This window comes from Crinia signifera, chromosome 2 (genome assembly GCF_055691185.1).
Source record: "Crinia signifera chromosome 2, ASM5569118v1, whole genome shotgun sequence".
NCBI lineage: Eukaryota > Metazoa > Chordata > Amphibia > Anura > Myobatrachidae > Crinia > Crinia signifera.
Genome location: NC_139218.1, coordinates 136,661,555 through 136,688,987, shown reverse-complemented (window position 1 = coordinate 136,688,987; position 27,433 = coordinate 136,661,555). Strand labels below are relative to the sequence as shown.

At 43.8% G+C, this 27,433-nt stretch overlaps 1 protein-coding gene across 2 annotated transcripts in view; it reads right to left on the bottom strand.

Annotated features, from left to right (window-relative positions):
• Positions 1–772: 772 nt before the first annotated feature.
• CYB561D1 (cytochrome b561 family member D1) overlaps positions 773–27,433 on the bottom strand; it is a 45,808-nt gene continuing 19,147 nt past the window's right edge. For both annotated transcript variants that reach the window (XM_083172936.1, XM_083172938.1), the window contains 3 exons: positions 17,588–17,726; positions 9,955–9,992; positions 773–9,246 (listed from right to left, as the gene is read on the bottom strand). In XM_083172936.1, coding sequence (XP_083029062.1) covers positions 8,743–9,246; positions 9,955–9,992; positions 17,588–17,723 — 678 coding nt within the window. In that variant the 5' untranslated portion in view covers positions 17,724–17,726 and the 3' untranslated portion in view covers positions 773–8,742. The remainder of the gene's footprint in view (positions 9,247–9,954; positions 9,993–17,587; positions 17,727–27,433) is intronic.

Sequence of the window (27,433 nt, the reverse complement as noted above, 5' to 3'; positions counted from 1 at the left end):
TAGTATATATATATATATATATATATATATATATATATATATATATATATATATATATATACCCACCAAAATATGTTGCAGTATTTTACCATTTACAACATGCAGTGTGATAGGAGTAAAACTTGCTCTGACCCGGTTAAAGAAAGGTTTCAAAAACCGGGTCAAAGCAGGTTTTGCAGTGTGAATGCAGTATTAGTTAACAGTAATAAAACAGTGGAGATTTAGTTCATTTTAAGATTGTGGCTCAAAAACGCGGTAAAAAACACTGTAATCTGAGTTTTTACTGCATTTCCTTATTCTCTAACCCCCCTCCGCCGGGTCAGCGCTGAGGAGGGTATCACTAGCTTTTGCTGGCGATACCCTGTAGAAATCTATGGGCTTCTCTCCACAGTGCTGTGTGAGAGATCCATCATGGATCCCTCCCAGCATGCCCTGTCGGCAGGCCGTCACTCTGAAAATGGGTGGCGGATGTTAGCACATTCCGCCCTACAACGGTTGCAGCTCTCCAGCGACTCAGAATCAGTCTCGACAAATGGGTTCCTTGGGTCTGTTCCTTTGTTTGACAACAAAATGGTGGCATTTAGAATTTATCATCTGCATTTGTGAACCAGTTTGTAATATTTCAGATGTCTGGAATGATGAATTCCCCCAGCATAAAACCTTCCCAGATATAGCCATTCCAGTCATTTCATCCTCTGATGACAGTGAATGAGAACCTTCTTTTTAGGATTAAAAAGATGAACACAGTCACACAACATTGTGTACAAACAGGTAGGTCATTAATACAATTTTATTTGAAAAGAACACAGAAACCCATAGACATTATAAATAAAGACTTAAATAAATATCAAGTGTCAGCCAGATGAAACATTGTCTCTGAATTAGTATGGAAAATATGATGTGCTTTTAAAAACAGTATTGCTCTGGAGAACAAACACACATCAAATATACGCTATGCACATAAATAGTACTAAACATAAACAACAAAAACCATCATACATAATGCCTCTTCTTCACTACATTCACAGAAGTGTGCCTCGCTGTACACACCTGGTACACTAAGTACCCGAGCATACAATCCCACACATATTTAGTACCTTGTCAACACATAAACTGCTGTCTTTGAACAAGTCCCTACCCTGCTCAAATATATAGGTGCCATAATACAGATATGTCCACATACATCTAGCCTCAACACACAATGCAGGGAGAGATGCCTGTCGCGAGTGAGCCAGCAGGTCCCTTGTAATTGCTAACGTTGCGGGTCTTTTCTTTACTGAAAATGCATCTTAGTTGTAATGCAATGAGACTAGTACAAACAGGGAGATTAATTTGATATGACACTTGTATATTGTGTAATGGGGCCTAAACACAGTGCGATTATCATGGGCGATTTGATCTTTTTAGTTCAAATCACATTGAGTCTCGGTGAAACGCACAGTATGCCACATATTCAATATTGCAAGGCAAAATAGTATGTGTATGCAGGGTATTTTTGAACTAGATCACATGCACCCTGTAATTCACTACTGTAGGGTCGTCAAAAATCAGGTATAGTTCAAATTGCATAGCTCAAATCACACCTAGCACACATCTCGCAGTGTGTAGGACCCATTATGGACTCTGTACACAGAACAGAACTTGTACTGGAAAAAAGCTGCTACATTGTAGTACTTTGTATACAGATTCAGAGACTCAGTTACACACAGATATACAAGTGTCATATCAGACTAATCAGCAGTCACATTGCGACAGCTACATTTCTGCAAAAAAGATGCCCAACTGTTGAAAATTCTCACACGGCATGACGTGCCAAGAGGGGCTGTTTGGCATGACTGCAGCAAAACTGTATGAGGACACATCTGTATACGCAGTATGAGATATACAGTAGAACCCAGCACACACACAGTTTTATAGGATGTGCACAATCATTCATTTTGTATTTGCAGTGGCACCATTCATTTTGGATGATGGACCATTTAAGGCCATTATTTAAGTTCTAGACTTAACTTTAGGCCTAAATATTGTATGATTAAAAAAGCAATTTGTTTATTTGTTCAGTTACAGATAGCAGACATACCAGCTAAACGGTCTGATTTACCTATAAGCTTGTTTGGGTTTTGGTCTTGCTGGTAGCAGTGGTGTGCGGAGGTAGAATTGGTGGAGGTTACTGCGCTTATCCCTCTGTATGTGGGGGCAGCTTAACTGAGTGGTCCACACTCAATTTATGGGTTAAAGCAAATAGTAGTTGTTAAGCGCTCACCTAGGTTATGTGCTTTGATGCAGATAAATGTTTAAATGAGTATGTGTAAATGAGTGACAGTAAGCTGTAGATGTGCAAGCAGTGGTGTGCGGTCAGGTGAGACAGGGGGGTATTCAATGACCCTGACAGCGAGCAGTGCCAATAACTCTGCATCAGATTATTCAACGCTCTCTCCTTCACTTGCCGTTTCCACCTCGCTGTTCCCTTCAGCGAGGTGGAAATGGCGAGTGTTGCCATTAAAACAGCAGGGCTCGCCACAAAATGCAGCGGAATCGCTACATTTGCAGAGAACCTCGCCATTTAAAAAGGTGAGGATTCTGGCCAAACATTAAATACAGTGAGGGGGTTTAATGGTGAGAATGGCTTTTCCTCGACGAAAATAAGTCATCCTTGCCATAGAAAAACCCCCTTGCTGCAGCATTAAATACCACCCATAGCCTCTTCTTTTGTTATACTCCAGAGTTTGGACTAAAAAAATTACAAGGAAAAAATGAGAAATACCATCTTTATATAATTCTAATCATTTCTGAAGTTAAAACTCTGAAGTATACTGAAGTATGACAGATGAGACACTGCCACCCCCCTGCCTTCTGTATGTGCACATCTTTGATAAAAATCACCTAATTTCCAGCAGTATATAATGATGCACTGGTATATAATGCCCATATGAACCCATGGGCTCGTATATTATGTGTAAACCTGGCTCAGATACTAGCCAGTGCCTCCCCAGCCATTCACCTCACTGGCTGGTAAGCACCAACTCTCTAATCTCACTGTTTTACCCACAGCAGTGTGCAGCATTAAGAAATACCCCCTGGTCTACACATATAGTTGGTCATGGGCTCATCTTACAGAAACAAAACATCTTCAGCCAATGTCAGAACTACCCTTGAGGAAAAAAACAAGATTACAGAAGTAAATACCATTTAGCTGGTTTGGTGAAAGCAAAGCATCCTACAAGTGCAACACATGTGGGAACTCCTGCAACAACATTATAGACCAAATGACAAGCATGTCCTGTGGTGATGTCTGCAAAAAGGCAGCTACTGTACTTTCAGGTATCCATTCAGGTTACATCTTGTTAAAAATATTTCTATGATGTATTTTTCATTTCCATTTGGTTATTTGCCTCAAAAGTACACTGAAACATTCAACTGCATGCGTTTAAAAATGGGGGTTGGACACAAACGATTTTTGTCATTTTAGCGGTTTACTAAAACATAGTTGAGTTACAGTTACATAATAAAAAATGTATGTAAATTTCACAATATCAGCTTCAATTTCAATTTCAGGGAATTTACGTCCAATTTGCTGGAATGGTTTAAGAATTACAGCAGTTTGTAGCCAGCGCTTTTTCAAGTGACTAAAAGAAAGTGGACAATTGACTCAAAAGCAGTTTCATGGACCAGATGAAGTTTGACAGGAATTGTATGTTACTTAAGTCACAAATTATAGAGTTGTAGCTAAAACACAGTAGGATACACCCAGAGCCAAACCATTAAGTGCTTACTTATTAGGTCATTGAGGACAGAACACATCAGCCAATGCATAGAGAACACAACACCCTTGGAGAATGTGATCGAGTTCAGATTGTTAAGCCAGTGGTGTACTGCTGACACAAACACTGAGACAGATGAGTAACAATTCAATATAACAGTCAATAGTGTTAATTGTTCCATCATTGCAAAGTGGACACAACCAACTGTCGACTAAAGTACAGACGCCAGTTGTTATTGAGATCTCGCACCTATTGCCACATTATGCGTAATTAGCTGTATTTTGTGCATGGAAAGGTCCTGGTCTGTGCATGTCTGATCAGGTCCTGCAATGGAAGTTTAAGAGGTGGAGGCAGCCTCCTTGTCTGAAAATGGTGTTAAGGGGGAGGGTAGATTTTAGGGATTTTTGGACCTCTGCAATGGAAGTACGCGAGAGGTCAGATTCTACTTTCTAGGACACAGGTGGTATCACTACAGCAGCAGGAGGCACCTGCTTGATATATCAATATTTTAATCCAGGATGCCTCTATCCATCTATCTATACACACACACACACACACACACACACACACGTATGAGACCAAAAATAGACTGAATGAAAATGTAAAAGATCTGAAAATATTAGCAAAGTCAGATAGATCAGCTGTAGTCTCCAGCTTTCACTTGCAAAAGAGCAAATCTCATAGGTTAACTGGGATTGCTTTTTAGCCAAATTTACCAAGCTCTGCAATGGTCCATGTAAAAATGGTATTAACTCTATGGGGGAAATTTACTAAAGGCCGCAGCGATGCCCAACTAACGATGGTGGGCGCTCCCGCATTATCGCTAGCAAGATGGGCCGTCTGCTGGTTTTACCAGCATGTTTGGAGATGATGGTTCATTTTTCAAGCAGCATCATATTCTGTTTGATTCCCAAGGCTGTGAATTCGCAGCCTTGCAAGTCCAGCAAACCTCGCCTTGCGAATGGTTGGCTAGCGCATGTGAGATGTGGATGGTGCATGCATATGTAAGGTTGCTCTGAGCAACCTTACATATGCGTGCACGCTGGGAAAGAAATGGGTGGGCAGCTGATAGCTGCCTGCCCTCCCGCACCTGTGTCATGGCCGTCCTAACATGAGAATGTCCAGCGTTACAATATGCTAATAGGGCCGTCCGCTGCCCCACGGCCTCTGCACACGCCGGCAAACAGTCTGTTCATTGTGGTGGGTGCAGGCACCCTGCGTATGCACAGTAATGCACATGCGCAGTACAAAAACATTGGTCCCCGTACGAATGCAGCCCTGCTGCTAATCAACCAGAATAACCCAAAAAGTAGCCACACTGCAAATGTCTGTGCGATTATGCACAATATTTGCACCACTGCCTACCAATAATTATGAATATGCTGGTATAGTTATAACCAAACCACTGACCACCAATGTAACGTATACATTGCTGGTGCAAGCCACCAATGCCCACTGACCCCCCCTTGTATTTATTTTAATAGCATCTTGACAACTGGTATAGGTTGCTATATGTTTTTTTTAGCAACATGCCACAATCACGTGAAAAAAACTTCTGGGCAGGATTCATAGAACTGTATCGTGAGAATGAATGCCTGAAGCAAACAAAAAGCTGAGATTACTTTGACAGAAACAAGAAGTTATTCCTACAATTGAACACAAACATTTGGAGGGGTGTTCTAGTGTAATTAAGGTTGGACGTCTACCTTTTCAGGGAGACCAGCTGCTATTCTGTCTTAAGCGCAAGGTCTGGATTCACATCCTTTGTTCTATAACTGGGGTAGCCAACCCTAGTCCTCGAGAGCTACCAACAGTGCATGTTTTGCAGGTCTCCTCACAGAACCACAAGTGAGCTAATTAGCTCCATCTGTGGATCTTTTAAAATGTGTCAGTGATTAATGAGTGCAGCTGTGCAGCAGCTAGGTTGTCTGGAAAATGTGAACTGTTGGTAGCTCTCGAGGGCTAGGGTTGGCTACCACTGTTTTATAAGTATTCCTACAATTGGTGAACATAATCGCGTTAAAGATTCACAGTGTTCAGATGCTGAAACAAGTGATGTCTATACCATCCTTATGGTATTATGAACTTCTCCTTTTCACCCTGGAGGAATAAGTCGTGGCCGAATCCCAGAGTTTGGAGGTTTCATACCCTCGTGGTTAATCCTACGAATCCTGAGTGTGGATCCGGTAAGTAAATACGATGTTTTTCAAGTAACAAAAGGGGCCGATTCAGACCTGCTGGCACAGGTCCTGAATTCGGCCCCTGTCCAATGGTGGGACAACTGTGCATGCACATTTTCTATATTGCATGGCCCGTCAGCGAGCACTTTTGGCAAATTTTGCCTTTGCCAAGGCGCTTGCACCCTGATTGACAGACAGTGAGCATGCCAGTTTGGACCACCGGCGTTTTATGGGCGTACCTACAAAACAGTGGGCGCACCCATAGATACGCTGGGAATGCCCAACACTATGCATGCGTTCCTTTGCATGCTAGGAGTTGGAACATGAGGTCAGTGCCCACCCAGAAATCGCTAAAATCCTCACACCCGCTTAGTGGCTGCTGGGTTACTCGGTGACTAAGAGCGCCAGAAATCATTCTATGGTAAGTAATTATCGAATAATTTCTCCTCTGTGCGTTCGCTTACGAACAGATGTGTACCCGTACACATCCATTCATATCCCTGCAGAGGGGTGGGTAAGGCCAGTGGGTGTTAGGCCGGGCAGCGTTAACCTGCTTGCTGGGCTCTGAACATATGCACCCTAACGAGCAGGTCTGAGTCGGGCACAAAGTATATTACATGTGCTTATTTGTTTGCTCTAATTTCAGCCAACTCCAATTTGGGAAATGTAGCCAGCAGGTGTGCAAGAAGCAGTCGTACTAGAGATTGAGCCAGAAGAACTAACTACAAGTCCCCTTGCACCATCAAGGAGGAGAAGAGTTGCGGCACAGAGTACGATGGCTGGGACACCTTCATTGTCAGGAAGAGTTTTGATGAACACTGAGGAATTTTTTCAAAAATCCCAGACAAATTTGCAATTTTTGGAATGCATGTGACTGCCGAAATGCGAGAAATGTCCCCAGAACAAGCACTTTGGTTTAAGGTAGTGGAATCAGCTGCTGAGAAAATAAATAAATCATAGTGGCATATACCACTTCTCAGACTCATTCCCATCTATCCACCTGTGTCCAAATCCACCCCCCACATTTTCAGCATGGAAAACACATCCGTCAATTCCCCCATTTCATTCGTCGGTTGCCCTTCCCACAACAGCCACCCTCCCCAGCACCACATCAGCGTCCACCAGTGGCATTTACTTGAAGAATCCATTGAAGATGACGATCCAGGTTTTTTTTAATTTGTGATTTGTTTTCTAATGCGATTTTCAAATTTATGGCTCCTCATAATTAGTTCTGACATTCTCATGGCTGTTTATCCATGGTGTTTTGCAGTTGCTCATTTGAACCATAAGAATGGACTTTATTTGTTCCTTGAATATGAACGCTGTGAACCTTATTCTCTATTTTGTCCTTTTAAATGATTTGGCCTCACTTTGTATCTTCTTCCAAACCCTAAGTATGTGAGCCTCATTGTTTCTATGAGCTGTACATCCCCAATTGTTGAGTGCCTTATGTTATTGGTTTTGTCAAAGTATTCTCATGTTACCATTCTGTTTACTAAAAAAAGGTCCACAAACAGTTCATGTTTTCCAGGCAACCAGTGGATCTACTGTATATTAGGAATGAAGGCAGCAGGTTTGAAAATGTGACAGTGTCCTTATGTGAATAAGGACATCTGTACCATGCAGCACTTGCCTATGTATATTTTTTAGAGAATGGCCAACTGTGACTTAACCTTTTAGGGCACACAGGACGTTAGTATTTTTCTGAGCCAATGCCCTTGAAGTGTATATAATCATATGGAGAAAAGTTACCTATTTAGGCCTCACCCTGGGACAGAAGATGAACTGACGGAATGGACAGAATTAAGCTATTCCTCAGCACACAGGTGTTGAAATGACAACCGAAGCCTCCCTGGATGTGTGATCATTGACTGTTTGTCTTAACTGAACTAACCTCCCGAAGTTGAGTATAATAAATCCATATTGTATTGGTCAAACTGTTGTGTTTCTTTGCTGTCCATACATATATTAATTTCTTGAAACCTAAAAGAACATATATTCCCACCGGGAACAATAGGGGTATCTAGCAATGATACTAGCTTCCTAGCAAACCAAGAACAGAAACGCAGTGAGATAAAATGGCCCCTGCTCCCATCCTTGGAATTCAAATCCAGCCCATTATGTAAATAGATTTTCTAATGAAAGATATTCAACCAAAGTCTTTTACCTCCTGAAAATATCTTGCTCTTTGGGAAAATAGCTCATTGTGTATACAGTACTTTGGTGAAAGATATAGTATTTGGAGATTTTGTGAGTCTTTGGAAATTAAAATCTAATGTGTATGAGCTTTAAGATGGGAGTCCTATTCCACATGGGATGTTACTATGGGCAAACAATCAGACACTATTATCTTCTAGAGGGTGATAAATAACAATAGGACTCCCATTTTAGTAAATACCCCCTATGACTACATAGCAGCAGACCATGGAGGGGAATGCAAATGGGATGCTTTCACTACTCATACAGTGCACAGCTCCTGTTCCTGCAGGTGTATTTTAATACGTTTGGATGAATTAATTTGTTATTGTCGCAAATAGTGTTGATAAGGGTCCCAGATGATATAATAATTAAATGTAGCCCTAAATCAGAGCGCTTACCTATGCATAATCAGTGCTAGAGAAGGAAGTTGAGGCAGTGCCAGTTAAACAGCAACCCACATACCTCTACAGTACTGTAGTAAAAACTGACAACAAACACATACATATGAGTAACAGAAAACAGAGCAACAAAAAGATTAGCAGAGCGGATGCCTCAAGTGTTGTCATTATTTGTATCAGCCATAATTAGTGCACATTTCCTGCTCATATTTGACCCTTCTTCTTTGGTAGATATATATCCAGAACTTGGTTCATGATTACCAGTGCAGGATAGAGAGGTATTGCAAGGCAAATATACCACAGTGGTCCCTTAATCTGTGCCTGAAACCACTCTGAGAACAAAGCCGATAGTACAGTAGAGGTCGCCAGCAGGTATACCAAGAGGCCGCAAGTGGCGTGGTATAATTTTAGTCTTGATACTGCAGTTACCCGGGCCAGCCGGGGGCAGAGCAATGCAAGTCCGCACCCGGCCTGACAACATGTGGATACCAAAGTGATGACCCCCAGGATGCTGTGCCAAGAGGTTAGGTGTGTCTGCTCCATAAGGTTCTTGCTACAGACAATAAAAACTAGACCTGCTCCTGCAAAACCAGGCACACACAGCTGTATAACCCAATGCAGACGGGTCTTCGACTTTCTGGAAATGGGGCAGATGGGGGAGGTTTCTGGAGACAACAGTAATACAGCTTCAGTCATACATAGGCAAAACTGCAAGAAAAAATAAAAATACAAGTTTCAATGGATAATGGGGGGGGGTTGAGAGAGTCAGAAACAAAACAGGAGTTGACAGTGTGAGGACCATATCGAAATAAAAAAAAATTCAATTCATAGTGGAACATTCAGACTTATAGCAGTATTCAATGGGGTAGTATGGCGAGGATGGCTTTTCCACACCGAAAATAAGCCATCCTTGCCATGAAACCCCTCATCGTATTCAATGTTGGGGCTGAATCCTTGCCATGAGATGTCGGCGAGGATCCTCTTACACGGCTTGTCCGCCGCATTTTGATTGGCCACACTCACTGCTGCCACCTCGCCTCAGGGAACAGGCAAGGATTCATTGAATACCCTGACGGCGAGTTAACTTACCATCAGGGCATTGAATACTCCTCATATACACAGCAGCTTTCATATCAAGCTATAAAATGGTGCCGTTTGCCATCTAATGCTCTGAATGTGCAACAGATATTCAGAATTATTTTACATGTTAACATATTTAAGAATGTTACTAGAATGGATTTGACATTAAAGCAACTTACATTTAACTTTGTGGAATATCAGTAAAAGACAAAAAGTGGTTACAACAGAGGAAAAGATAAAGCACTAGAGACAGGTTAGAAAAAATATGGAAAGGAAAATACTTATCGAATTAGAGAACAAAAATTAGAAAGAATAACAAATTGCCATAACACTTACAGCAGCAGCCATGAATACAGGATGCCATGAGAAGAGACCTGTGGGGAGAAGATGAAGATAAATAAGGTTAAAAGCCCACCCTGGATGAGTATCCATCTTGGTGAAACAGCCTACCCTAGTAGTGTGTGCCTTTACTTTGCAAATGGTTACTAAACCTTTGTCAAATTCCTCTTATACTGGGACTATACTATACAATTATCTGGCCGATCTAGAAGACATCAGTGGATTGCTGAAAATAATTGTAGAGTGTATGCGTACGACTGATCTGGAAAGATCATTCAGACATGCCAAATCCTTCAGCACGTCCACCTGATGTGATATTTTGAAATTGCAAGTTGGCCGCATTGCGCAATTTTACGGCTTGCCATGGCTGACCAACAGATATTTCCTTAGTTCCTTAACAGCAGAGAAATGGTTAAATGTCCCATCCTCAGGGGGCATTCTGCAGATATTGTGTTGAGATATCAATGTGTTCATGATATCTGAGGGATAGGACATATAAAATCGGTGTGACAGGCATTTTATCTGACCCTGTATGCCATCAATGGGTATTTAATCCTTGACGATATGTCCGACAGTCGGAGATATCAGCCAGGACCTATTCAATCCCGTCCGTTTTCTGCTGGGACTCGCCGCTGCAGATTTGACTTTTAGAAGTCGAATCTGCATTGTCGGAAACGAACGCTATAAACTGTTGAATTAGCATCCGTTTCTGAAAAAAAAACAAAGATGTGAATACGCTGATCCACGTCTTTTTCCACTTTCAAAAGGTTTCCGAAAGTCGGAAGATCAGAACGGACATTGAATAGGTCAAATGTGAATTCGACCTATTCTTGTCAAAAAACAGCTGATATTTCTGATTAAACCTGCTTGTATACATTTTATGTGTATGTGGATAAACTGTTAAAATGCAAGTGTTGTTCTGAGTTTGATACCTGCCCAATACTATTAAAAAATCAAGGAATGCAACAGACTGTGAACATGCTACTCTGCTATTCAATGCTTAGTCTATGACAGGGCTGGGCAACACCGGCCCTCCAGATGTTAGTGAACTACACATCCCAGGATGCTTTGTATTAGTTTTGCTATGTGGCCATGCTGAAACTGACACAAGGCATGCTGGGATGTGTAGTTCATGAACATCTGGAGGGCCGGTGTTACCCAACCCTGGTCTATGACCTTATTTAATGCAATGGTAGTCACAAGAAAATCTAATTTTCCAAACGGTTGGCTCTAGTCTGATTGGATCATACATACATACATACATACATACATACACATTTGCACATATGGGATGGTGCTGTGTATACCTGTATTTGTAAACTTTCAATTAGTCCTTTGTACACCTCTATTGGATGTCTTAAATAAAGTCCACAAAAGAAGTCTATAAGAAATTGTTTACTAAAAGTCTCTTTTCAATAAAGGTATTCAATGTACATGAATCGCATCCCCCCAACGTGTTTCGTCTCTACTGAGACTTCATCAGGGGTTTGGGTACTCTTTACCTAGCACGGCGGCCACGATTTTGATCGTGGGCATCGTACGTAAAAAAATCGCGGGCATTGATTGCACTAAAAATCGGGTGCGACGCGACCGACGCGATGCCCGCGATTTCCCATAGGGAACAATGTTAAATTTCTCAATTGACCCGATTTTACTGTTCAATGCTTCAATTGACACGATTTTTCCATAGGAAACAATGTTAAATGGCCCACAGAGGCCAAATAGGCACCCTGAAGTGTGAAATGGCCCCCCCAATTGTTAACGCCACCCCACGATCAACGTCAACCCGAAGCGTGGCGAGCGCAGCGAGCCCGCGAGGGGCGGCGGTACGCGTCCTACGACCTTTTCATACCCCCACTATTCACGTTGGCGTGGAGGTGAGAATAGAATAGTGTGGTGAGCGCAGCGAGCCACCGAGCCCGAAGCGTGGCGAGCCCCGCGAGGGGACGCGGATACCTTCACAGGTAAACGCGTCCCTTCGCGGGATTCACAGGTATCCTCGTCCGCTCGCCATGCTTCGGGCTCGGTGGCTCGCCACACTATTCTATTCTCAACTCCACGCCGACGTGGATAGTGGGGGTATGAAAAGGTCGTAGGACGCGTACCGCCGCCGCTCGCCACGCTTCGGGTTCACGTTGATCGTGGGGTGGCGTTAACAATTGTGGGGGCCATTTCACACTTCAGGGTGGCTATTTGGCCTCTGTGGGCCATTTAACATTGATTCCTATGGAAAAATCGTGTCAATTGAGGCATTGAACAGAAAAATCGGGTCAATTGAGAAATTTAACATTGGTCCCTATGGGAAATCGCGGGCATCGCGTCGGTCTCGTCGCACCCGATTTTTTAGTGCATTCAATGCCCGCGATGACCGCGATGGGCGCCGTGCTAGGTAAAGAGTACCGGGGTTTGCGATGGTCTTGGTAAGTTTAACCAGAGAAAAAAGGTTCTGGTACAATCAGGGTCTAGATCAGAAAGAGGTTAGGGTCCGGCAAATTGGGGTCCTATCCAAACAGTCTCTTAAAATCAGTAATATGATCCTTTTAACATTATAATGGCATTCGATTGGTGGACTCATGAGCTCATGATGATATATTAACAACACTTATGCGAATTCTCATCTAGAACCATCTATTCCGATTGTGTTTATATGCACATCATTTATTAATTTTGGTTAGTATAATTCACAGTGTACCAACAAAAGTTACAATGTTAACACTGCAAATCGTGATTGACACTGTATAAGCAATCTATTCAAACTAGATCTCGTGTATTAGAGCGGTTTCAAATACAGTACAAAAAAAACCTCACCTGTTATCTGTAACATTGAGCGAGACATTCATCATTATCAGTGCATCCATACACACACACACACACACACACCAACTAGAAATGGAGCGCAGTGCATCTTTTGTATATATTTTTAACAAAGTTGAAGTGGAAAGTCAGAGTAAGTCTGAATATTGTATTTTGCAGACATGCTGCAAATATGGAAATATAACTTGGAGTCGTAAATAATAGATACTCTTTTGTGTTGCATATTATTCTAAGGATATTATCATTCTGCTGAGCCATTGTATACCTTGATGAATGACACATGCATGTTAAAAGCCAAACAGAGGCTGTATGAAGTCATAACGGCAATTACTGAAGTGTCTGATAATGATCTGATCAATGTTGGTCTTATTTCTATTAGTCATGTGGGTATTTTTAGTACAAGAAACACTGCAACATCAAGCCAAGTGTGTCATGCACAATGTATGTGGCCAGCATAAAAATAGCTGTCTCTCTATTTACACAGCCTCTCATAACCTCAGCCCTTTATCTTGTAGCTTCCCCTTAACAGCTGATCAAAATCATCTCTTAATTCATATTTGACGATGTGCTAGGTTTCTCCCTATCATCTTCCACAAGCCATACTTTCGGTTTAGAACTAAAGTGTTCTTTGGTAGAGTAGAACCAAATGTTATTTTTTTTTTTTTAATCTGAATCCTTTAACCCATGATACAGGTTGAGTATCCCTGATCAAAAATGCTCGGGACCAGAAGAATTTTGGATAACTGATTACTCCGTACTAGGCGATTCATCCTCGTAATGGGCTTTGCCCCCTTAAAGTGTGAATGGCTGTACTGCATGAAATATGGGGGTTACTCTGATTGATTCTTAAGGTTGCAAATGTGCAGCCTTGCAAATCCACCAAACCTCTCCCGGTAAAAGAACGCCCACCCGCCACCCTCTCGCAGTGCGGGTTCGGCCGTACAGGCTGCAAATGGATGTTTTGCATAAATATCCATTCGTATGCCTCGGGTAACCGGACACATCTTGTGATGATTGGAGACTATCGAAAGATGTGGAAGGTACACACATAAAAAAGGGAAATGTAAGTCACTTACATATGCGTGCAAGCTGGCACGGATATGGGCGGGCATCTGACATCCGGTGATGTTAGCAGCCATCCCCCCACTCCCGCGTCACTGCCTCATTACCATGAGAACGGCCAACGTCCTCATGGAACGCTGGGCATTCCCATATGGTAATGAGGCAGCCCGGCGCCCCCCGCCTGTGTGCGGATGGGTTTAGCTTCAGTGTGTACTGCATGGGACTGAAGGTGTAGTAGGTAATGGGTTTGAGTGTGGCCTGTGGCTGTAGTTTGTGAGGGGAAGGGGGAGGCGTGCAGTGAGTGTTGTAGTCGACGTCTGTGATGTCGGTATGGTAACAATTTCTTGTAGCTGACAAAAAAAAACACATTATGAAGGATTAAAAGGACCCTATTTGGGGCAATTAGAAACAAAGCGACCACTGGGCACTGACACACAAGTGGATTGCTGATTGCACATAACCTGTTACATGGGAAGTCCCACAATGCACTGGGCTACAGGCTGCTGCCACAATGAAAGCAGTGATTATATTAGAGCATGGAGCTTACATACAATTATGGCAGTCTGCCAGAGATAGATATTCCACAGCTAAACACCAGCAGGACCAGTCATCCATAGCAGACAGGCAAGCTGGCGGCTGCAGACCAGCCACACTGCGAGGGGGACATGGGTGTCACTTCTATTATTCACATTTATAACCGGATCGGCGGACACCCGGGCAGGAGCAGGCACAGCAGCGGGCAGCACACCCACATCGCGGGTATGGGGAGTCAGGGCATGAAGTTCCGGTCCGGTCCCAGGAGTTTGCTGCTGTCTCCTCACATTGCGGACACCCGGGCAGGAGCAGGCACAGCAGCGGGCAGCGCACCCACATTGCGGGTCCCGGGAGTCTGGGCATGAAGATCCGGTCCTAGGAGCCTGCGGCTGTCTCCTCACATTGCCGGTCAGAATGTTGTCGATGCACTCCTGGGATGAGCGGGTCCGGCCGCCAATCTCAGGTGTTGGCCTTCCCCTTCCCGCCCTCGGATGACCAACGACAGGCCTGGAGCACCACCCTCTCCCTGCCCCCTGTCAATGGCAGCATTGTAATCGCGGGCACCAAGCACACAGGCCATAAATGTATACAGTATATGTACTTGGTGGTGTGCCAAACTGCCCCCTGTATCTGTCCTATATATTAGGCCAGATACCTCAGGTCCCCAGTAGTGCCATTACATCTCATGTCCCCAGTAGTGCGGTTACAGATGTCCTCAGTAGTGCCAGTTACATATCATGTCCTCTGTAGTGCTGTTACATATCATGTCCCTAGTAGAGCCAGTTACACATAAAATGTATATACTGTATGTCCTATATGCACCATACCTCCCTACTTTCAGGGAGACGGAGGCGGGATAGAGGGATGCGCGTCTACGGCGCTTTCAAAAAAATTAATGTTGAGGGCGTGGTCTAATTAAAGGGGCATGGCATATACTCGCTGCTCTCCTGCAAGGCCACGCCCCCGTTTTGACGCTATGGGGGCATGACCCAGAGGATCTGTGAGCCACTGGCCATGCCCCCCAGCCCCATGGCTGCGGGAATAGACGCTGCGTTTATTCCCCGCTGCTCAGCAGCCGACAGTGGGGACTCCCAACAGCCCCCCCCCCACTCGCCGCAGGGCTTAGCCGGCCGCGGGAGGGACACGGGAATGTCCCCGAAAACCAGGACAATTCCGTGGTTTTCGGGACTGATGAGAGGTATGTATGCACACATTCCCGACTTGCTGTATGTATGCTTCGCTGCATAAGCACCATCATCAGTGTGCATTAGACCAGACCTATCTTTGGTGCAAGAGATCCACCGTGGCTGTGCAGCCACCTCACCAGTATACAACAGTCTCACTTACAAGCTGTTCCACTGGTGTCTATTTCTATAGCTGTGTGACCAGATGGCTGTACACAATGGTATTGGGGTCAATACTGGCGAGAAAGAACCTATCTTGCAGGTCATTTATGTAGGGTTAAATGCAGGCTACTGGAGAAAAACACATACGGTTTTACGGTGCCGATTTCTAAGCAATGATGTGCAAGTTGGAGCAAACAGAAATTAAATAGTGTTGATTAATTATTAAACATTGCCACTTTACACACACTTAAGAGGAGTGTGTGAATAAAATGTATATTTAATGTGATGCTTTCCTGTTAGTACATTCTACACAGCATTATAGTCTGCTTTAGAACCCTAACACACTATTTAGCACACTACCATACAATATGCAACACAAAAGCCCTAAAACATGTAAGTAATAATAAGACAGTACTGGAACTTGTGTGTAGCAAAATATGTTCTATGATCATTTTTATGTCTCCTAAAATACTACCAGCTCCATGTGTATAAAGTAAGACCAGAGTGAGCTGCTCATATAATTAGATGCACATATCCAGTGTGTCCTGTCAATTCAGATATACCGGTCATTTACATATGTGAGTGAATCACCACTAGCAATAAATGTTTTATTACTTAGCATTGTCAGATAACCTTATTGTATCACATATTCTGAGGTGTGATCAAAGACACTATATCAGGTACAAGCTGCCTTGTTACATGCCCTTGTACATTCTCTCTCTCTCTCATTACTATATTACAGCTACATTTTCTTATAAAAACACATTGACAGAACTAAGCATTTGTGCAAATCCACCTAAAATCATAGCAGTGTTTTGTATTCAAGCCAAACGGAATCGGGACATCTGTCAGAATGAACTTAGGTCTACAGTCATTAGGTCGACCCCACTAGGTCGACTGGCAGGAAGGTCGACCTGACTTAAGGTCGACATGCGCCAAGGTCGACATGACTTAAGGTCGAATTTGCATAAAGGTCGACATGAGGAAGGTCGACTGGTCATAAGGTCGACATGGGTTTTTCACTGTTTTTTTTATCCGAATGTCGACACAGTCGACATGGACACAGTTGGCAATGAGAATCGGACGCTCGCAATGCTTCGGGCACGGTGCCTCGCTGCGCTCGGCACACTATTTTATTCTCCCACCACGCCCTAGTGGATGGTAGGGCATGAAATACCTCCTGTCGGCACATGTCGGCTCAAAAAACAGTGAAAACCCCATGTCGACCTTATGACCAGTCGACCTTCCTCATGTCGACCTTTATGCAAATTCGACCTTAAGTCATGTCGACCTTGGCCCATGTCGACCTTAAGTCAGGTCGACCTTCCTGCTAGTCGACCTAGTGGGGGTCGACCTAATGACTGTAGACCTAAGTTCATTCTAATAGATGACCGCTTCCCAGCCAAACAATGCTACATAATGAAGCTGTCTTACTGTTACAAAACAATACAATGACTGTTGTTCCCTGTTTGCATAAAGAGGTACAGCAATGAGAATGATTTCAAGGTACTGGGATAAATGGTCAACAATGTCTACGTTGATAATGAGATGGTCAACTGACAGAAGATTGACATAAACATAGTTGACACAGGAAAAGGTCTACATGAGACTCGAAATCCAAAGCATCAGATGCCCGACTCATAAGTCACACGAACGCCGGGGCCCAGAAGATGCCGCAAGAAGGTTAGTCACCACTGGGCCACCATACAAACATGTCAAACATTACATCACTGTCTACATGATGATATTTTGTGCTCTTGTTAAGTAGTTTAACAAAAGTATGAGGCAGGATTTCCAATTAATTTTAGAATATATATCTTTTGTACACTGAGTATTACTACTTTCTTTAGTCATGGTTAGAATTGTGTACTTACTGGTGCCAGGTCGAGAAAGTATGAGTAAGAATATAGTAAACCCAAGTGCTAGGACATGTGCCAGGAACCCACTGAATCTTCGCAGACAGCGGTAAAGCCAAAAATCAGGAACCCGTGGGCCTAAAACCTCAGACATCACCTACAAAAATAAATGGTGTATACTTACTGAAACACATACAACAGTAAAACTACAACATTCGGAACATATTACACACAAAAAACAAATGACAATATATATTGACTCAAACATGTGTTTTGTGGAACAGTGATGATGAGCTAGGAATATATACACCGTACGTACCCATATGAGTATAACTTTTTTTTTTTTTTTTATATTCGATCAATAGGTCCTCCTAGTAAAACACAAGAGAAACAAGGGTACTTGTGTATTAGCAGAGTGCCCACGATGTGCCTCATAGGGCATCTTATCGCATCGCATGCCATATAGCGGCATAATATGCATGCAATGGTATCCGATTTTTAATTGTACAAGTGCCCTGATGGGTCCTTACAATATTAAATGCCCCCCCCATTGTCAATGCCAACCCGAAGCGTGGCGAGCGCAGCGAGCCCGCGAGGGGTGGCGGTAAGCATCCTCCAACCTTTTCATACCACCAGCATATTACTTTACATGTATTCCGCGTGCGCTCGCCACACTTTGGGCTCTGTGGCTTTCCACACTATCTAAAATCAACTCCACCCTGACGAGGATAGTGGGGGTATGAAAAGGTCGGAGGACGCGTACCGCCGCCGCTCGCCACGCTTCGGGTTGGCGTTGATACTGGGGGTGGCGTTCACAATGGGGGGGGGCATTTAACATTGTAAGGACCCATCAGGGTGCTTGTACAATAAAAAAAAAAAATTGGATGTGATATTTTATTGTACAATATTGCATCGCATACCATTGTATACCATATTTAGTGATATGGTATACGATGCGATGGGCGCCGTGATAATACACAAGTACCAAAACATTTACTAGCAGCAGTGTTTCTCTTCATTACAGTTAAGTCCCTTACACACTAAATTACCCGTGGCTACCAGTGAACGATATAGTGCATACACACTAAATGATAGCATTGGGGATATCGTTCAGAGATGTCACATGGTGTAACTCTTCTGCAGGTCATTGGCTACATAGCCAAAATGTACCTTCATGTTCAGCAAAAGGGCAGCCATTAACCATGCGAGGGAGCATGCATTGGAAGTAACCCTGATCATAAACATTAGAAAGATTTTAGAAGAGATCGCTCAGAAGGCCCCTTCTCAGTAATATCTTTTAAAACTTGTCTGCGGCTTAACTTAATTAGGTACAGCACATATACTATTTATTAATATATATATTTGTGTAAGATCTAGCTACAAAATAAAATCAACTGCTGATAAAAATGAAGCAAAAAAAGCAATGACAATGGATATAACTTTTGATCCATTCAGAAAGTGTCAGTCACAGGAGGTGTAGAGGGGGGGGGGGGGAGCAATTTAATAAAAGCCATACAAAACCAGACATTTATTGAATATACTATGTGATGTGACAGGTTAGGACAATAGGACATATAACGTGAGGTTAAAATACATTATTAAACTCACTATTGAATTGAACAGATTTCTGCTCACACCTACCTTAGGTGTAAACAAATGTGAAACTAGTGCGGCAATGCGAGTTGCAGGAATACCAACCGTACTAACAGCATTACACCCACTTAAGTAGAAAAAGCCATTTACTGAATAATGTGTAGAGCAGAATGCAGCTAAACATAAACATGACTCAAATGGTAAGACAGCTATACTACTAGACAAAGCACAGCACACAGCGCCCGATTCAGATGCGGTTGGACTGAAATGGGCGGGTATCTGACATCCGGTGATGTCAGCTGCCCGACATTGGCACCCACGTCACCCAGCAATTACCATGGGAATGCCAATGTTTAAAATGCAGTTGCAGATTTCAAAAACATTGCGCTCCCATGCGAGCATACCAGACCTGAATAAGGTCCTAGTAGGGTTATTCCAGTTGATTCGCAAGGCTGCAAATTTGCAGCCTTGCAAGTCCACCAAACCCCACCTAGCGAATGGCCTCCACCCATAGCTTGCACTGGCTGCGAATGGATGTTTAACAAACATCCATTCGCAGGCTGCGGGCGAACACCCGCATCTTTTGATGGTTTCCGACCATACAAAGGATGTGGTGCGTGCACGCATATATAAAGTGACTTTCAGGTCACATATATATGCGTGCACTTTCAGAACAAAATTGGCGGGGAGCGGATATATGGTGATGGCGGCTGCCTGCCCTTGGCACCCGGCAATTACCATGGGAATGCCCATGAAAAGCTGGGTGTTCCTATGGGTGAGTATCCTGGCCCGCCGCCCCACGACCACCCTGCAATGTTAGGTGCATGCATGGGACAGTTTGTATACAGTTTTATATATGAATAAGGTCCTAGGTCTGTTAATGCAGTAGGAGGTGCACAGTATAAGCAGACAACTCCTGCATGCATTTGTCCAATGACACAGCATAAAAGCACTTGGGACATCCATGAGGTCCCTCAAGCAGGCCGCACACAGCAAAAGGCCAGGAAATCCTGGCCTGGGTACTCCCACAAAATGGAGGAGACACTTATTTTGGTAAACATCTGCCGACACGGTTGTGCTTTTCATCTGCGGTTAGACCTGTGTTGGGACCTTTATTAGACCTACAGGCCTTCACACTTCTATACTATGCTTGTTCATACTTTACGGAGTTTTAAGAAAAAAAATAAACAAATTTAAAACTTAAAAACAAGGGATTCCCAACTACACAGCGCCTCCAGATCTGCAGCTCAGTTTCTGTCACAGGAGCACCACTCCTCCACAATACAGGTATACAAAGAAAAGGACAGGAACCAAGCGCTGATCTGGTTCACAATTGATGGGAGTTAATTCAGGTATAACCTTGTCTTGAACCGCCCACAGAATATGTTTCTTTAACTGTAGCAACCTAATGGACCACACTGACCTTAGTGATGTCCCTATGTACACATAGCGTTTTCTTTACTCTTTTTGTTCAGAGGTCATCTACCGCTCCAAAGGTTAAGGGTGAATGTACTGACCTGGGTGTAGGTCCCTATGTTCCCGTAATGGTTTCTTTCGGAGCTCAGGTTTCCTCAGATCATAACACCAGTACCGATAGCAGGTTTCTTTTCCAGAAGTTTTATTGTCACCGATAAAAAGTATCCAAACCAGATAAAAATAGTAAAAATACACAGGAGCTTTTACCAGGTGGAGCCAACAGAAAACATTATAATCCTCCTCACCCGGGATGAGATTGGAATAGAATGTCCGCTCAGATGGAATAAGACAAATGTTGGTCCCTCCTGGTTCTGGCCTCCTGATTACACCAACGCGTTTTTGACAGGGTCCTTCCTCAGGGTGTAATTGCACTATGATAGTTGGGGGTTTTTATACCCTAAGGTTAGTGTTTGTGGGAGGGATCAATGCCCTTCTCCTCACTAGTTGGGCACAAAACCCGGCACCTAATCATAGTTAAAAACTGACTTTGCTTAATATAAACAGTAAAATTTACATCTACAACATATACATATAATGCTAAAATTACATGTTTCTTAAAAATCCATAAACAGTCCAAAATATACATACACAGTGTACTGCTGCACATAAAACGATATTACAATCCATAGCCATCCATATTTTCAAACGATCCCATCCCTCCCGCGCACCCTCCGGTATCCTATCCCATCCGTGCCGGAAGTGATGTACCGGCCGTGTCACTGACACGCAGACCCGGAAGTAGAGCGGCGGCTGTGAACCACATCGCCTCCGTGTTTTCTCCGTCCGTCCTCCTATATAGCGGGGAAAGATGTTTAGTAGTCCCCAAGGCTGCCGTGCATCAACGTTGATGCTGTTCATAGCCCAGATGGCTATTTTCATTGCACGCAGCCGGAGGATCTTCAGGATATATAGACCACGTGACTTCCGGTCTATGAACCGCATAGACTCCACGGAGTGGAACGCAAGCTGTTGTTAGTGTAGTAGAGCTGTCCCTCTTTGTTACTAGCCATTGCCGAGGGCAACGCAACATGAAAAAGATAAAAAACAAATATATCAGTACAATGGAGCTGGGTTAAACATATTAGGATATTCATACAATACTTTTGGACAACCATATTTGAGCATACATATATTATAGAGCATTCCTCAAAAAATAGATCTTATTATGAAGCATTCCTCAAAAATAGATCTTCTAGGTAAAATGAATACAGGTTTAGACATTGGATCAAAGGTTAGACAGACTAAGGCACATAACACTGTTGGACAGTTATCTATAAACATACATATGTTGTAGAGCAGATCTCATGAAGGCGATGGATACGTCCCTTCATATGTCATAAAGGGTAAACCTTGTGTCCGGCCAATCAGAGGAACCATTTTAATTCGAAATCCGCATTGAGTCCTCGTGGAACCAAGGTCCTCAATGCGTATATCGTTTTCATCTCTGATTTGGCCAGAGCCGTGTCCCTATCCCCATTCCTCCACTGAGTAGGTATCAATTGGATACCACAAAATGATACCAAGGGTGACATTCTATGCTCTGCGATTTTCTGTTTTTGGCGTTATTTAGACCACAAAATGGCGATATCGCATTTTTCAGTGAAATCGCCAATTTAACGTGATGCGTTAAGGGACAGAAATCGCATATTTTGTGCGTAAAGGTATGCGGAACAAAAGTGCGAGATTAATTTGCACTTTTATCGCATCCAGATGTTTTCCAATGCAAAACTATACAAACCGCTTATTTAATGCTATGCGCATTTGCAAATCGCACTTTTGCGGTGTCTATTTATCGCACTTTTTTCAGACCTGGTTCTGTTTGGCGCATTTCCACACACCTCATTTTGGTCAAGTGCGCACATGGTTAATTTCAACACAGGTGCCTTCATTATCAATCCCAAACCCCCCTACCTTAACCCCAACATTAGTAAGGACACCTGTGAGGGTTTAATTCATGTAGATTTGTATGACTATTTTAAAATTGCTTATCTGTGATGTGTCCCAATTGGAGGGCAAACGCAGGAGGGAGGAAGGTGGGCAAAAGCTGCTGGTTGCCCCCCCACTACTGGGTACCCCACGTATGTATGGTGCCCACCTGTACCTGGACTACCTGTCGGAACAACAGGTTGTGGGGATGGTTACGCTGAACCCCATTACCCTGTCGGAGTTATATGAGCAGGTGAGAGATGCTTGTGCCCATTTTGTGGGTGCCAACTATGTAGTGTCTGTCCAGCACTCATTAATGTGTGCCCTCTACTATTTGTCCACAGCCTCCACTCAGTCTGTGACCTCATGGGCCTTGGTGCTATCACAGGCCACTTTGTCTAAGAATTGTACTGTACTGTTACTTGCTATAAAGAAGTTGTTGCAGACATACATCAGCAGGCGTAGCTTTTCTGGTAAGCACATGTGGCCTGTACTCCAAAATGTACCAGTGTTGGAAGTGTACTCATCAAATTATTGACCAGTACCACCACTTTCCACCCATATTTAACCTAACACCAGTCCACAACAGATGCACATGGTGGTGCTGACCTATCCCTTGCTGATATCTACCTTCTAAGTACTCTTGGTACATGTAACAATTAAGTTTTCTGTGAAACATGGCTCACTGGTGTTGTGGAACTACATGTTCCAGCATGCCCAGACACACTACAACCATTACAGTCCAAACCATGAGTGTCAGAGCCTGCTGGAAAATGTACATCTATAACCTTTGCCAGCCAAGGAGTTATACCACACTACTTTACTGCAATCCCATAGTCATATACCATTACAATATGTTATAAAATCACACATTAATTTATATAGAGAAAAAGACACAAACACAATGGAATGCGGTTTGCAAACTTTACTTGTTTTGCTGTAAACCATTCTGCAATGTAACATGTGCAAAATACAAACTGTGGGGCCATGTAGACAGATAGTTGGGCTTTTTGAATGTAGAAACACTGATGTAGCAGCTACCTTCGGCCAGCATCAGGCAGCCCTACACCACTTTTAGAGCTGGCACTAAGCCCACCACGGGTCCTCACACTACGACGGGGTAGGGAAGTGGGGGAGACACTTATTGGGGTGCTGGAGACACTGCTGAGGGTTGAGGTAGTGCCACCTCCCACATTGGCTTCCTGCTGCTGCTGTATTTGTGCCTGCATAGCTAGGAGGGCATTGGTCTGCGCTGTGCATGTGTGGGCTAGGGCTGTAAGAGTTTGGGCCAGGCTCCCAATATGGCTATTCTGCTCCCGTATTGCAGAAGTTAGTTCTGCAAAACGGCTGTCAAGACTGTTGGCAATGCGCACTTGAGTGCCTACAGCTACCCTTACACTACGTGCCATTTTGCGCAACTGCAGGAAGGTGTCACGCATGTACCCCTGTATATTTCCCATTTGGAGGCTTTGGGAGGCCATGAATTCAAGCTGCTTGTCCTTGAAATTCACCAAGGAGTTAGCTACTTGGGAAGCAGTAGCTGGTGTATGGGGTTGCTGGGTGGTTGGGGGTGGGTTGGGAGGCACCCCACTTGGGGGAAGATCACTCTGGGACGAGCCCGGAATTTCTTCCTCTGCCGCAAAGGTGTCGACCGGATCAAGAATGATGTCCATTTCGTCTAGCACCAGTATTGAAGAATCTGTTTGGTTTGACCCTAGTTGTATAGCACCTGTGGATACAGAGAAGAGGTAAGTACTCATGCATATATAGGCCACACTGTCCTCTATACTGTTTTACATAGGCCTATAGATGGCTGACGCCCATACCTAGGGGTGTTATGCACTTACACATGTACCCCGATACTGCATGCAACAATGACATTATTAATATGTCACATGCCTAGCTCAGATTACACTCATTTCCGTTGCAATGTAGCAGCAGGAGCAGAATGTAGTGTGAGATATTGTTGATGTGACATGGGTGTGTGTACTGTATGTGTAATGGTGTGTTGTTTAGTCATTTACCTGCTTCCGCAGATTCTGCAGCAACGGGCCTTCTTCTCTTAGATGCTGCAGCAGCACTTCGGGACGGACAATCTGTACAAGGAAAGATGGCCAGGCATTATGGACCTTGCAATGGATATGCATTTTCAGAAAACATGCAGTGAATTCACAATAATGGACAATACCCAATAGAAAAGGGCAGCATTATATCTGGACCACCCTTTGTTTAGTTTTCAGGCAAATCTTTCATTTCAGACTTAGTAGTAAACTAGTGTACACATGACAACTATAGGATATTCGGTGGTATGTAGGCATGCCAGCTAAACCTCCATTACACCACAGGGTTTTTGTACACATAGATGGTAGTCTGCTGCAAAGAATGGTACACTCATAATCAATCAGATTAGTTGTGGAACTACAAGGGCCAGCATTATCAGCAATTTCAAAGCAGGAGCAGCCATTTTCTTGTGCATGACCTTGCTGGGCTATGTAGTTCCACAGCAGCACTTTACAAAGCATAACAATAAAAGTGCACATTACAGGTATAATACATTGGCATGTATGTTACAGTTTGCATGGGGTCACACTTACCAGCTCGCGGTGGCGTTTGGGCCCTGTCGGTATCCGCCACATGCATCCCAGGCAGGACCTCAGGGGGGATGATGCGCTTCAGCTTCACCTCATATGCATTGTAGCTGACAGTGGTGGGGCTTCCTCCTCCAGTCCTGGTGGCCTCCTCCATCTCCAGGGCCATTTTATGCTTCAACTGGCGTTTGATATCGTTGAAGCGCTTCTTCACATTGCGCACCAGGCGCTTGTGATTACTCACAGCGTTCACCGCCTGGGTGATGTCCTTCCATATAGCGCACTTGCGCTGGGCAGTGGTCTTGTAGTTGGTTTTGCCAAGCAGCCTCTCGTACACTGGCATGATAGCCCTCACAAGTGCCACATTTTCCTCATAGGAAAACCTGACCATGCGGCCACTTTTGGTGCGACCAGCTACCACCTCCTCCTCCTCCTCCTCATTTTCTGCACCAGCCATGTCACCCTCCTCCTCCTCCATGGCAGTGTCTTCCTCCTCCTCACCAGCATATTCATCCACCTCTGACATGTGGCCCTCCTGCAGCTGGTGTGGGGTATGGTCTAGGGCTTGGCTGTAGGATGGGGATGCCAGCGGATCCTCCACCTCCTCCTGCTGGGGCTAGACGGCCAGGGTCTGAGCTGAGGCTGGCCTTGCTGTGGCCATGCTGCCTCCCACACTGCTGCCTCTCCCACTTGTCTGGCTACTGCCAGTGCTCCCTCTGCCAGTGCTCCCTCTGCCAGTGCTCCCAGTGCTCCCTCTGCCAGTGCTCCCTCTGCCACTGGTTCCTCTGCCACTGGTTCCTCTGCCACTGGTTCCTCTTCCTGCACAAACGCTTCCACTGCTCCTCTCCATGCTCCTTACTTCCTATCAAAGAGTGAAATGGCGCCAATGGCCCTTTATATAGGGGGTGTGATGCATAATGGAGGGGACATAGGTGGGCCAATAGGTTTGGGGGTTCTTAGTCATGCGGAGACAGGTTTGTAAATCGCACTCCGGTTGGTCCAAAACTCGCACATGACCAGCGGAAGAAATGGCGCGTTTTTCGGACTAAAAATCACACTCTTTTCATACTAAAAATCGCACTTTTTTTAAGACTAAAATTCGCCGCAAATTGCAACTCTTCGCACTTTTCAGCCTCAAATGCGCATCACATTAAATAATCGAATTTGGACTGAAAAGTGCGAGTTAGAAAAATGCGATTTGCGGCGATATAGTGTGCGAATTAAACATGCGCATTTAGCGCAGAGCATAGAATGTCACCCCAAGTGTCCGATCTTTTTATCATGTGCAGTTTTAAAATGCATGGAGACATTATGTGTCTCTGTACCTAATCTAATGTTTCTCGCATGTTCAGCAAGTCTAGTTTTGAGCATGCGGGTAGTCCTCCCCACATATTGACTCCCACATGTGCATTCCAAAAGATAAATAACATATTTTGAATTAAATGTAATAAAGTTCATTATTTCATAACTTTTCCCAGTCTGGTTTGATTTATAGTGTGTTATCTTAGGTACATCACTTTTACACAATCTACATAAACAACAAGATCCACATCGGTAAAATCCTCTTGATTTAATATTACCCATAGGGTTGGGGGTATTGATGGCACTCCGTACCAAAGCATCCTTGATGAGGTTGGCCTTACAGAACACAAATCTGTTTTTTTTTTTTCTATTTGTTCCTTCAATAGAGGATCCTCTATTGAAGGAACAAATAGGAAAAAAAAAAAACAGATTTGTGTTCCGTAAGGCCAATAACATCAAGGATGCTTTGGTACGGAGTGCCATCAATACCCCCAACCCTATGGGTAATATTAAATCAAGAGGATTTTACCGATGTGGATCTTGTTGTTTATGTAGATTGTGTAAAAGTGATGTACCTAAGATAACACACTATAAAGGGATTTTTGTAAGAACTTACCGTTCGAATCCCTTTCTCTGATATGGTCCTGGTGACACAGCTCAACACTGGGATGTAGGAGGGTCCGAAGGAGCCAGGCACCTATCCTAAAGTTTTCAGAGGGTAGGCTCTTCCCCTACTGCATCCCGGACTCTTCAGTTCAGTCTTTCAAAGCCACTGGAATACATTAACTCAGTACAAACGCCTGCACATATTATATGCACATTTTTAAACAATAACTGTTTATTAACCATTTTAACATGAACATCATGAATACTGGCATACTTACTGAGCATAAGGGAGGGATCGCTGTGTCACCAGGACCATATCAGAGAAAGGGATTCGAACGGTAAGTTCTTACAAAAATCCCTTTTTTCTCTTTCA